The 14,551-nt window shown below is 35.9% G+C and overlaps 2 protein-coding genes across 2 annotated transcripts; both read left to right on the top strand.

The window, feature by feature from the left end:
• Window positions 1-3,587: 3,587 nt before the first annotated feature.
• Window positions 3,588-6,136, top strand: LOC137729844 (uncharacterized). The gene is made up of 2 exons (XM_068468887.1): window positions 3,588-4,665; window positions 5,932-6,136. Exons 1-2 carry the CDS (start codon window positions 3,785-3,787, stop codon window positions 5,990-5,992), a joined length of 942 nt encoding a protein of 313 aa, XP_068324988.1. The 5' UTR covers window positions 3,588-3,784; the 3' UTR covers window positions 5,993-6,136.
• Window positions 6,137-11,084: 4,948 nt separating this feature from the next.
• Window positions 11,085-13,832, top strand: LOC137729029 (DEAD-box ATP-dependent RNA helicase 47B). Its single transcript, XM_068467848.1, has 2 exons — window positions 11,085-11,245; window positions 11,767-13,832. Exon 2 carries the CDS (start codon window positions 11,823-11,825, stop codon window positions 13,470-13,472), a length of 1,650 nt encoding a protein of 549 aa, XP_068323949.1. The 5' UTR covers window positions 11,085-11,245; window positions 11,767-11,822; the 3' UTR covers window positions 13,473-13,832.
• Window positions 13,833-14,551: the final 719 nt, after the last annotated feature.

The following is a 14,551-nucleotide window of genomic DNA, read 5'->3' as shown; positions in this document are numbered from 1 at the left end:
TTCAATTTCCTTATTAAATAAAATTAGCAAATGTCTACGCACTTCGTCTTTGTGAATATTTTTTATTTTTATTTTTAAAATAAGAATGTGAGCGGAAGAGAGAGAACGCGGAATAGGAGTTTGAAGACAGATTTTTCAATCAATACTATTATTATGTTCTTATTATATCGCATTTAGTATACACATACTGTGAAGTTTAAGTATCCATCTAGGTCGAATTTCTGGTTTTTTATTATTATTTTTTTGGCTGCTTAAACCTTATATGTTCAGCTCCTGTGTACGCTTCATCCTTCCAACTGATCTGAGTCAAACAGAAGATAATTCCAGTGAAAATTCAAAGTTCGGCTAGAAAGCATAAACCATTGAAATTGCAAACTTGGAGTTGGTGGCAGATCAAAACAACCACCGCCGGCCGCTGGAGCACCATCAGGTAGTTATTCGGCCAGTTGGCAGTGACGAAGGGGTTCGGCCCAGCGGTGAGGTTGAAAAAGTGGAGAAATTTTTATGGGTACTGGGTACTCAATAGAGCTGGTGCTCCGCACCAATAGACACCCGACACCTGGCTATCTTCTTTTTGTATTACACACGTTGGCACTTGAATTACTATCTTCCTAGTTAGTCCCTAACAAAACATTTTCAGAAAATAATTATATAAAAAAAAAAAACATAAAAAGTTAAAACAAAACCGTTGAACCCAGATCGTCGTCCCGAGTCTCCGACCTTCACCCCACTCCCACCCATCTCCGTCTCCCCTCGCCGTCACTATCTCTCTCTCTCTCTCTCTCTCTCTCTCTCTCCCTTTCTCTTTCTATATCCTTCTCTTCCAATTTTTCACTCTACTCATCCCTTACGCCGGAGAAAGATCCTAGAAGTTGCCCGCGACCACCCTCATGCTTCGATCGGAGGTCGGCGACATCTAATTTGAAGGTCGGAGTGTCGTCGATCAGTTTCCAGTGAAAATATTAACTTCAACATTCTCCAGTGAAAATTATCAGCTTCGATTGAGGTGGGTGTTTGTCTTGGCTGAGTTCTTGCCGGCACTGGGTTGGGTGGTGCTGAGGGTGATTATTCTCAATTTCTGTTAGGCTTTGGGGTAAATTAGAAAATTTGTTATCAAAAAAAAAATGCTAGTCTGACATTTTCTTAATTAAAAACTTGGATAATTACATGTCAAGCTTCTATTCGCTAGGAATACCAACTCGACTGGGGTATCCGGTACCTCAAAAAATTTCTCGAAAACGTGAGCAAGTAGATTTCATCATTATTTTTTAATACTTTTATTAATAAAAATCATTGATGTAAAATTGTATATATCCACCTTAAAATAGGATTTTTTTTAATCGATGTGAATGTCTACTTCAATTGCAACATAAGAATGGTGTATTTAGATGATAAAAATAGAATTATTCCAGATTTTTTGTTTTATTCTTTTAATATTAAATCTATGCTAAAATCGCATCTACATGAGATTAAAAACAAAAAAAAAACAAAATTTAATTTTATAAAATTACATTATTGCTTAACATTCTTTCTGTAGTAAAAAGTTAAATAATTTTGTCGCTTTCTTTTAATTTACAAAAGAAAATACTATTAATAGATAATTTAGATAATAAAAAAAAAATTTGGCTCTCATGTTTTCTGGAGCCAATTCAGGAAAGGGAGATTATTATATTAAAGAAAGTGGGGCCAGGTTAGCAGTTAGTCGCTAAAAGTGGAGAAACGTGTAAAGCCTTAAAAGGAAGGGTGAAACTTAAAGCAAAGACCTCCTCCTCCAATAGTTTGTCTAATCAGACAACATAATTACTAGCACTAAGCAGGCAGAAGGAGCTTTTGCTGTTTGATATTGCCCTTTATTTCTTTCCTTTTTTCTCTTTTTATAAAGGCAACTACAAAATTAAAGTATGATTAGATTAATCAAGCTATAATAAACTACACTTTAAGATATATATAGACGTTACAGGATATCATTTATAGTAGCAAAACACAAAACTAAAAAGTCAAGAAATAATAAATTAAGACAAAGGAATGGGACATGCGGCTCATTTCAGTCCATCCAAATCTAAACAGCTATCTCCATCATTTAATACTACAATTCAAGCTTATTTCTCTTGTCTTAAAGTGTGAAGTTTTTAATTACTTATCATTACAGTTTAGTAGTATTTATTGTAAGTAAAAGATCTTAGATTTGATTCTCGTAAAAGAAGAATTTAAACCACATTATTATGACTCGTCCGTTGTGATGCTTTGTTCACTTCTCCACCCCCTTAGTATAGACAATATTACTTGTTAAAAAAAAATGTTAAGTTTTGTGTTAAACTCTTGTAATGGTAACTTCGACACTAAATTATTATGACATTCTAATTGTGTAGCTTAGCTTAAATTCATAACCTCTTCTTGTAAATGTATCATTAAAAAAAAAAAAAAAACTAATGAAAGGGCTTGAAAACTTTGAGTTTTAACGATAAGGACAAGATAAAGAATAAAATGAATAGTACCATGATTGACTTTTTAGTGTAAAAATGTAATTTTTTGTTAAAATGAACAGTACCGGGAACTTTTCATTAAAGTTCTCTTAAAAAATGAATATATTTTGATTAGAGCGATATTCTAATATAAAATAAATTGAGGTGTACTTAATTAAATTTTGAAGGATTTTAAGTTATAAATTCATGGACTAATTGTTTAGTGGTATCTCATATATTGTTGAATACATCATGTGTGGTGTTAATAAAACAACCTTTCATGGGGTTTGAGAGAGTTTTAATGAACTTTCATATACACTATTATGCAGATTTGAATAGACTCCCTCAAAATATAGCAGAGGGGGACTTGACTTCTTAAAGTCTAAATTTCACTATAAAATCCTCCAAATTCATTAAATAATAATAATAATAATAAAAAGAAAAATCCTTCACATTTTCAAAAGCAACTAAGATAATAAGAGCTATAACTAGATGATCATCTCCTATCTCTTGACCGGACTAGTCTCGTCGTACCTGGGAGGAGGGAGGTTACTTGCTCATTAGGGGGAGGGTGGAAACTTCTGCTCCAACGACTGTTTACCTAGCTCTTGTCTTAGTGACTATTCCTCTTTCTAGGTTTCTGAATTTTAAAATTAATTCTGATTGGAATTAAACATTTTTAAGATTCTTCAAATTCTCAAGATTGACTATAGTACTTATATGATTTAATACAATAACTATCTAACGGTAAGATATAATTTATATGAATTTATGCATTTAACACAATCACCATCTGACGATCGAAATAATAATTATGCCATGTAGATGTAAATATTGTAAGAACTTGACTTAAACTCGAATAAATAAAAAATAAAGTATTGCTCAAACCGAATTTTTTTTTTTTTAAGTACAATATTTTATTGAAATAAATAGCCTACAAATCTAGTAGAGAAAAAAGGAATTAAAAGCCTAATAAGTTAGCATCTTAGCTCCTCCTCAAAAGACAAAAGAAAAAGGAACAAACAAAGAGAAAATACAGAGAGGACAAGCAAGGTAATCACATCCACCCAGCGCTGCCCCCATCTAGAACCCCTTGACCCCCTGCCTGATATCCCCATTAAAAACTTTGGTGCCAAGAAAATGACAAATACACTAAAAGAAAAAACGGGTCGGTGATAACGCCCAGCACCCACCCACCTGGCAATCCCTGCTTCAAGCACACTAACTACAACAACCCTACCCTTCACACAATCCCCATTTTCTTTCTTCTTCCATCACTTTCCTTCCATTTCCCCTCAAAATTTTCCCAGGAAACAAACACCATGCTTGGTCCCAACACAAACACACATGAACACCCTTTCCTCTTCAACGGCGGCGCCGACGACCAAATTAAAGGGGACACAACAACCTACGATTCTTGGCAGGCCGTAAATTACGCTTCCCGGGCTCAGAAAACTGCTCAAAATTATGCAAACTACAGGAGTTGGAACAGCATGGACGCCCGTATCAACGTCGATACTACTCCTGCTGCCCCCTATGATGAGTCTGACTCGCCGCCGTTGTGGAAGACGACGAACCGCGTGAACAACTACCGGAGTCTTTCCCCGACTTCGAGAACGCAAGCGATTGCCAGAGGACAGAGGGAGCTGATGGAGATGGTGAAGAACATGCCCGAGCCGTGCTATGAGCTTTCACTGAAAGATCTCGTCGAGCATAAGTATAGGACAATGGGTGGTGAAGAAGAAGATCGAGATCAAGAGGAAGAAGATGATAATAGAAGTACTGAGAATTTGATGATCAGGATGGGAAATGGAAACGGAAGCGTAAACGAAAGGAAGAACAATGGTGCGAGAAAGAAAATGGTGATGAGGAGTGCGAGTATAGATAGTGGGGGGTTTCTTTTGAAGATGGTTTTGCCAATTTCTTTGGGGGGTAAGAAGAACAACAAGAGCATTAAGAAGAAGGGTGGGTGTTTGGCAGTGGGTGCAAATAGCAATAATACGAGTGCGAAGGTGTCTCCAAAGCCTCAGGGGGTGGATGGATCTGTGAAGGGAGTGGGTGTGGATAATGAATGGTGGAAGATGAAGAGAGTTTCTGTATCAGAAAGGAGCGAAAGTGGTGTTTCTAGCATCAATAGTGGGAGCATGAAAAGCAGCGGCAGCAGTAGCAGCAGCAGTAGTTGTAGCAGCAGAAGCAACAGCAGGTATGTTATCAATTTTATCACGTAGTTTCATTTTCATTCGAGCGATATTCTAATTTAATCTAATCTAAATTTGAATTTTTAAAATTATAGTTCGTAACACTTTTTAGCAAGTTAGACCGATAAAGGAAAGTTGATTTATATATTTTATTTTGGAAACCATTCTCTTTAATTTTCAGTATTGTCTTCAATTCATCTGCCTTATTTCCATGATTGTGTTAAAATTGCAGAGCAAGTCATTTTTCTCGATGAAACATGGGAATCTTGAGTTTATTGATTTCATGAGAGAAGTATTAAAAACTTAAAAACCTAAACCTATTTAAATTGCGATATTTTTAGTACGAGTCGTTATGCAGTGAGTTTCTTGGCCGTTAGATTATTGTCATTCAACATCGATTGCTCCAGTGCGTGCCGAATTCCTCTAAGTCAACATTTAGAAAATTTGGGTGAAGGGGAAAGTTTATCTGAAGTTCCTAAATATCAAAGTCTCCATTAACGAAAGAGAGAAAGGGGGAAAGCAAGAAAGTAAAGCCATAAAACGTGTGAGAGTGGTTGAGTTACATGTATCTCACTAACATTCTAGAAGCTGATTTGCCAAATGTCACGATCTAAGATTGGAAGATATATATAAAGGATTGTTTGGTGCACAAGTTGTGCAAGTTTTGGGGAAGGGGCCTTCTAGAATTTGTCACCATTACAAAATTGTTGTGACGTTTACAAAACATTATATTATTCTAGTATTTTTAAAACTATGGTCAGATATTTTTCGTTTGTGAAAAATTTCAAGGTAGGGCCTACAAAAATTTTAAATTAGTACAGACACTCTAACAACTATAAGTTTAATAAATAAAATAAATATAAGTTAACTTGTTGTATTGATTCTTAAAACTAGGATTATAAGAATTAAACTCAGAGGGTCTGATTTCTACGTATTAGAATTAAACTCATATGCCGCCTTAGTGCAAGAAATTCCTTTTATATTATACCAATTGCTTTTGTAAAGTTTGGAGTTTGAAGTGTTTTTCTTATAATATGAAACATTATATATCAATTTTTTAGGCATATATATGTATATAGATGTTTTTATATTTAGTAGCACCATGACTTATAAATGGACTGTTCAAATGATCGAATGGGTGACAAAATGTACACATCACTTTCAATCTTTGGTCCTACGCACCACAGAATATTCAACTTCATCATAATTTTTTGTCTTTAATTTTTTTGGTTTTTTTTCTTAATGGTGTTTTTCTGCTTGAATAATTGCAGGCGCAAGAGTCGCGGCTGCTGGTCGTTCATCCTGCTCAAGAAGAACAAGAGGAAGGATTGAATGGATTGCCTTGCCTGCCTTCTAGATACAATACAAACTGGAGATTAATATTTAATTAAGTGTTTAATTAAGTGTTTGTGTAATTACGTCTCAAATAAAAATATGCTTTTGAGATATAGTCGAATATTGCAAAAGAAAATTTGCCGTTGCTTGTGTATATTCTTGCAGTTTTTGGAAGAGTTGGTATATATATATTTTTTTCTTTTTAATTTTTTATTCCCCTTTGTTTAATTGGATTTATGTTTCGACGTCTACTTGCTGAGAGGTGAGTGTTGCATTATATATAAATATGATAGCTGCTAGATCCATTTCGTTGTCTTATTTTCCCATCCACGTTATATTTACATCCATTATAAAATGTTAAAAAATTAAAATGTTATTTTCCTACCCACTATTAGTCCTAAAATAACCCTTAATATATATATATATATATATATATATAATTAGAGATAAAAAATCACAGAGCTATTGTCACATCCCGCCCCGGGGCGGATCACTTCCCGGACCCGCTCCACTACCGTGGCACGATATTGTCCGCTTTGGGCTTACCATTCCCTCACGGTTTTGTTTTTGGGAACTCACGAGCAACTTCCCAGTGGGTCACTCATCATGGGATTGCTCTGGCCTCCTTCTCGCTTAACTTCGGAGTTACTACGGAACCCGAAGCCAGTGAGCTCCCAAAAGGCCTCGCGCTAGGTAAGGATGAGAATATACATATAAGGATCACTCCCCTGGGCGATGTGGGATGTCACAGCTATGCTTCAATTATACGATGTCAACAAATCAAGATGACCTACATAAAATTATCTTTTACCCTTTCGACGGAAACATAATCATCTACTTATTCCATAGAAACATCATCTTCTAAGTTCATTCTTTTTGCTTTCTTTGAATGAAAGGAGATGGAAGGATGAGTTAGGGTTTAAAGGAGACAAATCGTCTAAACATAGCGTGAGAGTTATCATATCCAAACTTTTCTTTTTTATTTTATATATAAAAAAAAAAGTAATGCAAAAGGGGGTAACTAAGGTCCTTATTAATCATTTTACAAATTGACAAATTTGTAATTAAAAAAATCATTAAAAGGTCGGTGGGAAGATAAGACATTGGGGTAAGAATAACAACTCTCTAGATATATACGCTTCAACGGTTTGTAATGAATTTATATATATATATATATATATATATATATATATATATATATAGGTGCTTCAACGGTTTGTAATGAATTATAGTTAACTAATGGAATATGATTGTGTCCTCTTATTATGGGGACTTGTCCCTCTATTTAAGATTAACGAACATTTATCGTTCAAATATCGTAAAAGGAACCATTCATTCTTTTTATAATTATTTAAAGATTATATCTGTAAAAAATCATTTAATGTGAAGATTGTTTAGTCATCTATGTGTATTAAATCAATCAACAGTTTTGGTACTAAGCAGCAACTTCATGATGAACTGTCCATTTGTTTTATGCATGTGGGTGACTAAACGATCTCTAAATTGATTATTTTTTGCAGATACAATCTTTAGATGATGATAAAGAGATTGAATGGTTTTGATTATGATGTTCGGATGGTAAAGGTTTTTTAATCATATGTGGAGGGACGAGCAAGTCCCCCATAGGGGGGACAAAAGAACTATCCTTTACTAATTTGCTTCACCAAGGGTTCTCTTTTGTATCGATGTGCTCTTTGTGTTGTAATGCTATTGAATCTACTCATTAGTTGTTTTCGAGTGCTCATTTTCTTTAGCAATTTTTCAAGTTAAAGTTAACATTGGCGGTGAGGTTCTCCGGGCATGGCTAATTTTGGTGGTATTTTTCCCTGACCACTTGGGTCATTGTCTTGGATACTTTGCAGTATCTTTTGGCATTACTACTGCCTCGGAGGCAGAACTTAAAGCTATTATTCATGATGTTTATATGGCTTTGGAGAGGGGTTGGCATTCTTTTTGGATTGAGTGTGATTCTTCTTTAACAATACATTTTCTTTTTAATGGATCTTCTCAGGTGCCTTGGCGTTTATCAATTGATTGGAAAATTGTTGTACCATTCTATCTTCTATGCATATTCAGTTTTCTCGCATTTATTGCATAGGAAATTAGGTGGTAGATTGTTTGGCAAACTATGGTGTTGATCATGTTGGGGTTCATTGGTGGAATTCTTGTTTGTTGTGTGCATTTGCAACTTTTGCAACTATGGTGTTGATCATGTTGCGGTTCATTGGTGGAATTCTTGTTTGTTGTGTGCAAGTGCACCTTTTGCTCATAATCTTTCGGCGCTTCCAAATTTTTGTTTCTCTTAGTAGTTGTCTTAATTGATTTTCGTTTCCAATAGTTTTCTACTTCTTCTTTGGGTTTGGCTTCATGTTCCCTCTAACTTATTGTAACTTTTTTTTTTTTTTCCTTCAATGTATACTCACAATAATGTCTTTTTTTATGATAGTAATATTGGAGTGGAAGCGACATTGTTGTTTTGATTTAAAAAAAAATTATTTACTAATGAGTACTACAATACAAAAATGGACAAGATGAAAATTTGTAGAAAAAATTCGTGAATTGGTAGCTAATAGTGTTGAGATCATAGTTGGTAAAATACACAACAAGTAATACGTAATAAATACATATGGGTATTATTCGACAACTTTGTTAAAAATATATCTTGAAAAAGTCCAGCCATTTTTTAAGAAATTTAAAAATTAATATTGTTTTTTAATAATATGTTAAAAATACATAGGGAATTTATGAATTTTATGTGCATTATTTAAAAAAAAAAACATGTCTAAATAACGTGTATTAAATGTAAAAGTATGTAAATACATGTATAATCAATACATATATCATATGTTGGAGTTTAAAAAAAAATGTGTAATTCAACGAATCATTAAGACGTGTGCGGAAAAACATAAGTATTTTAAGAAAATATGTACATGTGTGTAATACGCGTATTATACACAAATTTACCAACTATGATTGAGAGTATCTGATATCGGATGATAAACTCTCAAATATATGAAGGCGCTATTGAGAATAATGGTCATGTCAAGTAACCAAGCACCAATAACAGATCGTGCTCGCTGAATGTGTATTCCTGTTGTTAATTTCACAAGTATTTGAACCTATAGTATGTAAGATATTGTTGGCTTCTTCTTAGGAAATAAAAGAAGGAAATTGTTTGAGCTTGGCTTAAAAGTTCATAAAGATCTTTTGTACGTAACTTGAAAGAAAATAATGATCTATAATTTGAGGTAGGTGGGGAGGCACATATTTTTCTTGCCATAACATGCCACACTTGTAAGCATGGAAGGAAGATTTTTTTTGACATTATAAAAAAAGAAAAAATATGTATGGAAAACTGAGTGATGATTCCATCCTGCTCTGACCAAACACTAACTAATTATTGACACAGAGAACAAAATAATAATGTATGTGGTTGTTGCTTGACTACTTTGCAAGTGTTCAAAATAAAGCATAGAAGTACAGAGAATAAAAGAGATTGTACAGAGAATAAAAGAGATTATACGGAGCTTATTGATATCACAAGAATTATTATCATTTTTTGTCAAAGCCTAATTGTTGAGGATGAATTTTACATCCAAAAAAAAAAAAAAAGAATCTTGTATGTACTTATAAGAAATTGAATTACTTCTCGTATCGTCAATTAATTTTACAGTAAAATGTGAACTTTCTTCAATATTCCAATTACATGCACATGGAACAACCAAAGTAGTTATAATACAAAGGTAGCGTCTGCACTTGTCTTGTCTTTATTTTTATCCTTTAATTATCTTTTAATTTGTTAAGACAAACAAATAAAAGAGAAAATGATAATGCGAAATGACTTTCCATGATAGGAACCCGTATGACTAAATTGCTAGGATTATTATATTTCTCTATTTCCTTTATTATTTCGCAGATCAACTTGTTCTAGAACCTTGACAGCCAAATGCCATTTGCCTTTATTTTAGTTTGTTACTTTTATTCAAATATTCCAAATATTTGGAGTGGGCACAATATCAATGGCTCAAGGCCGCCGGAGGTCGTATTGGCCTTAAGGCCGAATTAGGTTGAATATCAAAATGGTTTATTTGTTTTAATCGTTTCACTAATTTGGCCTCATAATTCTAAATTCCAACTGAATCAATTTAGTCTATGGATATAATTTGTAGCCTCATTTGTTAGAGAGGATAAGCGACAATTTCTCTAGTAAAACGAGATATGTTAATCAATGTGATGGATTCCAAACACTTTCTACTCGACGTGACTTCCACACAAAACCACATCTCAAACACTTATCTGTTGATCCAGATTAAGGCATGGACTTTTGGGTGCCTTGTTGCTAAAGGGTTGACGAAGGGAACTGCCGACAAAGCTTTTTCTATCCCTTGCCTACTGGAATCGGATTCCCTCCGATCCAAAGGAACTAAGCCCACTGATCAAATGATTCGGGCTATTAAAATTTGATCCAACGGCTACAAACAGGGTGCCCTCTAAAAGTTATAATAATTGTAGCCGTTGGATCAAATTTCAATGCCTCGAATCATTTGATGCTTGGGCTTAGTTCCTTTGAGTCCATAGAGGATCCGGTTCCTTGCCTACTGATGTAGTTGAACTCAAAATGAACGAGCTTGGATATGCCCCTAGTAGCCCAAAACCCCCATCCACACCATAATTTACTCAGGAGTGGTTCTTTGTATGTTCAAGTTTTGTCTCTGAACATTTATTAATTTTATTTTAAAAAAATGACTATAATCAATACAAAACTACCACAAATGGCTCAATAATTTCTTAAGGTTGCCGGTTATTTTCTTTGGACATCCATAGTGTTTTGAAACAGATCCAGATCCTCTCTGAATCTTAAAAGAAGAGTATTTTTGAAAGTTTACTAAATTATTTTGGATGTCCAAACAAAGGTGTAAGAGTAAATTGAGCATTCAAAATTTCAAAGAAATCAAGGTGTCTTGAGACGAAACTTTGATGTACAAAGAACCACAGTATTTATTTTCAGTTTTTTTAGGATCGGAAGCCCAGCTGACCCAAGTCACCAAGCCCATCCTTAGCCATTCATAACCGTAGAACCTCATCCGTAAACCCAGCAGCTCTCTCCTCCCGCAGTCCCCCTCTTAAACCCTTTCTCAAGTGGAACTTGTGGTCTGAATCAGTTTCCTCCGCCCTTCCCACCTTCTTCTTCTTCCTCAGTTCTTCCTAGGCGGCTTCCATTCCGACGACGTAACCCGTTACCATTAAAAGGTATTTCTCCATATCTAGTTTAGGGTTTGATTTCCAATTTGCTCTGACTTGAGCTTCGCTGTGTTGCTGAATTGCTTCTGTTTTCTGTTTGTTGTATATATATTTGCTGCTGTAAATGTAATTCTAATCTTATCTGTTGTGTTGTCAAATTTGGAAGAACAAAATTTAATATTTGGACACGTTTATCTGTTTTGATTCTTTTAGCTTCCATTGTTTCAAAATTTTCATGGATTATGTAGTATATAGATGCTAGATGTGTTACATTTGGTCATGAAATTTCTAATCCTGATGCTGTTTTCGTAAATTCGTACTAATTTAAGTTACTAATCTGTTGGTATGGTGCATTTTCCATTTCGTTTTAATGTCAGATGAAGTGTTTCCATACTTTTTACTGATCTGATTTTTGTTTCAGTAGCTATTTACTGATAGTTATTAAGTATCTGTTAATACGATGTTGAGATACGTATTCTGTTTCGGTCCTATCATGTAATTCTTGTTTCTTCTCAAATCCGAATTTCCAGCTCTGAGTTCAATCCGATGGTATCTAATTAGTAATTACTGGTGGGGACTATTAAAGATGCCAGCATTGATCTCTCCAAGGTTGCTCCTTTTTGGAGAGTCTCTCACCTTGCATAGGTTTCCACATGTTTCTCGGAATGCTTGGTTCCATAGAAGTGTTTGTAGTCTGAGTCTTGCAAGTCTTGGCTTCAAAGGCGATCTTCAAACTCCGGAGAATGGGAAAATCAATGAAGTCAAGGTGCTGAAGTCACTTACAGATGTCCCGAAGAGTAAAGCCAAGGTGGTTAGAAGCCATGTAGTGAAGGCAGCTGGGCCACACAGATCACTTGAAATAGATTCAAGTATCTTTAATGCGAAGTCGTTTTTTGAGCTCGGCCTTCCACCTTTGTTGATCGAGAGGTTAGAGAAGGAAGGCTTCAAGACTCCAACTGATGTTCAAGCCACTGCAATTCCAACAATTCTCGAAGATCATGATGTTGTAATTCAATCTTACACGGGCTCAGGAAAGACATTGGCTTATCTTCTTCCCATCCTTTCTGAAGTGGGCCCTCTAAAGACGAGAACATCTGAGGGCGATGGTGAACCTGGGAAGAAAACAGATATAGAAGCAGTAATTGTGGCTCCTTCTAGGGAGCTGGGTATGCAAATTGTGAGAGAGTTTGAGAAGATATTAGGGCCTGCACACAAAAAAGTGGTGCAGCAGCTTGTTGGGGGCGCAAATCGAACAAGGCAGGAAGAAGCGCTGAGGAAAAATAAACCTTCCATTGTTGTTGGTACCCCAGGAAGGCTTTCGGAGATTAGTGCAGCTGGTAAGCTTCACACCCACGGCTGTCGTTTCTTGGTCTTAGATGAGGTTGATCAGCTGCTGTCATTTAATTTTCGGGAGGACATGCACCGGATATTGGAACATGTTGGGAGGAAATCTACTGGAGACTCGCATGGACCAAAAGGATCACTTGCCAAGCGGGCTGAGCGTCAGACCGTTTTGGTTTCTGCCACAGTACCATTCTCAGTGATACGGGCAGCCAGGAGCTGGGGGCACGATCCACTTCTCATCCAAGCCAAAAAAGTCATGTCCATTGAATCTATTTCTCCAACGGGGCCCATTAATTTGTCAGGACAATCGACCAATTCCGATCCATCCCAAAATTTGCAAGGTCAGTCTGCAATACAGAGCCTACCTCCATCTCTTAAACACTACTACTGTGTCACAAAGATACAACACAAGGTTGATGCGTTGAGAAGATGTGTTCATGCTCTCGATGCCAAGTCTGTTATAGTCTTCATGAACCACACTAAGCAGCTTAAAGATACCGTCTTCAAGCTGGAGGCTCGTGGAATGGTAGCAGCAGAGCTACATGGGGATCTTGGTAAACTTGGTAGAACAACAACTCTGAAAAAGTTTAAAAATGGGGAGGTTAGAATCCTGGTGACAAATGAACTTTCAGCGAGGGGTTTGGATGTGGCAGAATGTGATCTTGTTGTCAACCTGGACTTGCCAACTGACTCAATTCATTATGCACATCGAGCTGGTCGGACTGGTCGGCTTGGCCGGAAGGGCACTGTCGTAACAATATGCGAAGAGTCACAAGTTTTTGTTGTGAAGAAGCTGCAGAAGCAGCTCAGCGTTCCCATTGCAGCTTGTGAGTTCACAGAGGGCAAGCTCGTTATCACCGAAGAAGAGAAGGCTTTACCGGCTCTGAGGTGATGATACTTTGCTACTCTTTTCTTGTATACTGATTGCACTGCTGCACCTTTTGAGTATTTGCAATTAGCAAAATGACTAATATAGTTTCTCTTGTCATTAAAACGAATAATTAATATAGTTATGTTTTGAGACAAATGAGAGGTTGATAAACCAAGGAACTAGATGATCCAAACTGTTACTTCTCGTTTGTTGACAGTTATTTGAAAAACGTCAAATGGTAAATCAACGTTCAAGATGCTACAATCCTTGTTTATAATGAGTTTTGATTTTCACTTACAGTAAATATACTCCGAAACCATAGGCGGGGCTTTTTAGAATATTGCCATTGAGCACCCTTTACAAATCTCCATTCTGGAACTTGAAGTGAAACGCTTAGGGCCCGTTTGATAATAATTTCGTTTTCTTCTGTTATTTCAGCATTGTGTTCGATTCCAATCCCGACCACTTGGTAATATTCGGTTGATATTCTTAATTAATTCTGTTTAGACTGATGAAGTTATTGGAAGGAGAGTTATTGTGCGACGAAAGAGAAATTTGTGAAATTAATTTCTCTGCAATTTTCTTTGCTTTTGCTGTTGATGAACTTGAATGAATATCGGTGGCTTACTACCATTTGATGCGAGAGATACCCCAAGTTTCAAGCATTGGCTTCTGATACCACTCGCAACAAGTACAACTAACCTTCACAAAGTCAGAATTCATCAATACCACAATATCGTAAATTTAAAACGTTTCACTTACAAAAGAAAAAACGTACTAATGAATTGAATATTTTATAACTGACAATGACTCAGTTAAATACGTTATAATTGATAATGATTTAATATTCGTAAACAAAATGAGAGAGAAAATGTTGGAGGGATGAACAAGTTGGAGGGATGAGGCTGACCGCTGACCCAGTCAACCATGGTATTTAGTTGACTTTTATTCCACTCCACACCCGGACCTCAAAGAGTTCAACGCCAACACCGATACAGCCGTTTCCAATCCACCTTCATGTGGGCCCAGTCGCCACTTCCGAAATGTGTTCACGGTCAGGATCATTTCGCAATCAAAGAAAAGTCTTAAACAGGAAGCGC

The sequence above is a fragment of the Pyrus communis genome, chromosome 3 (assembly GCF_963583255.1).
Source record: "Pyrus communis chromosome 3, drPyrComm1.1, whole genome shotgun sequence".
Lineage (NCBI taxonomy): Eukaryota > Viridiplantae > Streptophyta > Magnoliopsida > Rosales > Rosaceae > Pyrus > Pyrus communis.
This window is presented reverse-complemented; position numbering and strand designations above follow the sequence as displayed.

Coding starts and splice junctions, on each gene's coding strand:
- LOC137729844 (XM_068468887.1), top strand. CDS start 3,785: ATGCTTGGTCCCAACACAAACACACATGAACACCCTTTCCTCTTCAAC. Junction 4,666..5,931: donor AGCAGCAGAAGCAACAGCAG/GTATGTTATCAA, acceptor GAATAATTGCAG/GCGCAAGAGTCGCGGCTGCT.
- LOC137729029 (XM_068467848.1), top strand. CDS start 11,823: ATGCCAGCATTGATCTCTCCAAGGTTGCTCCTTTTTGGAGAGTCTCTC.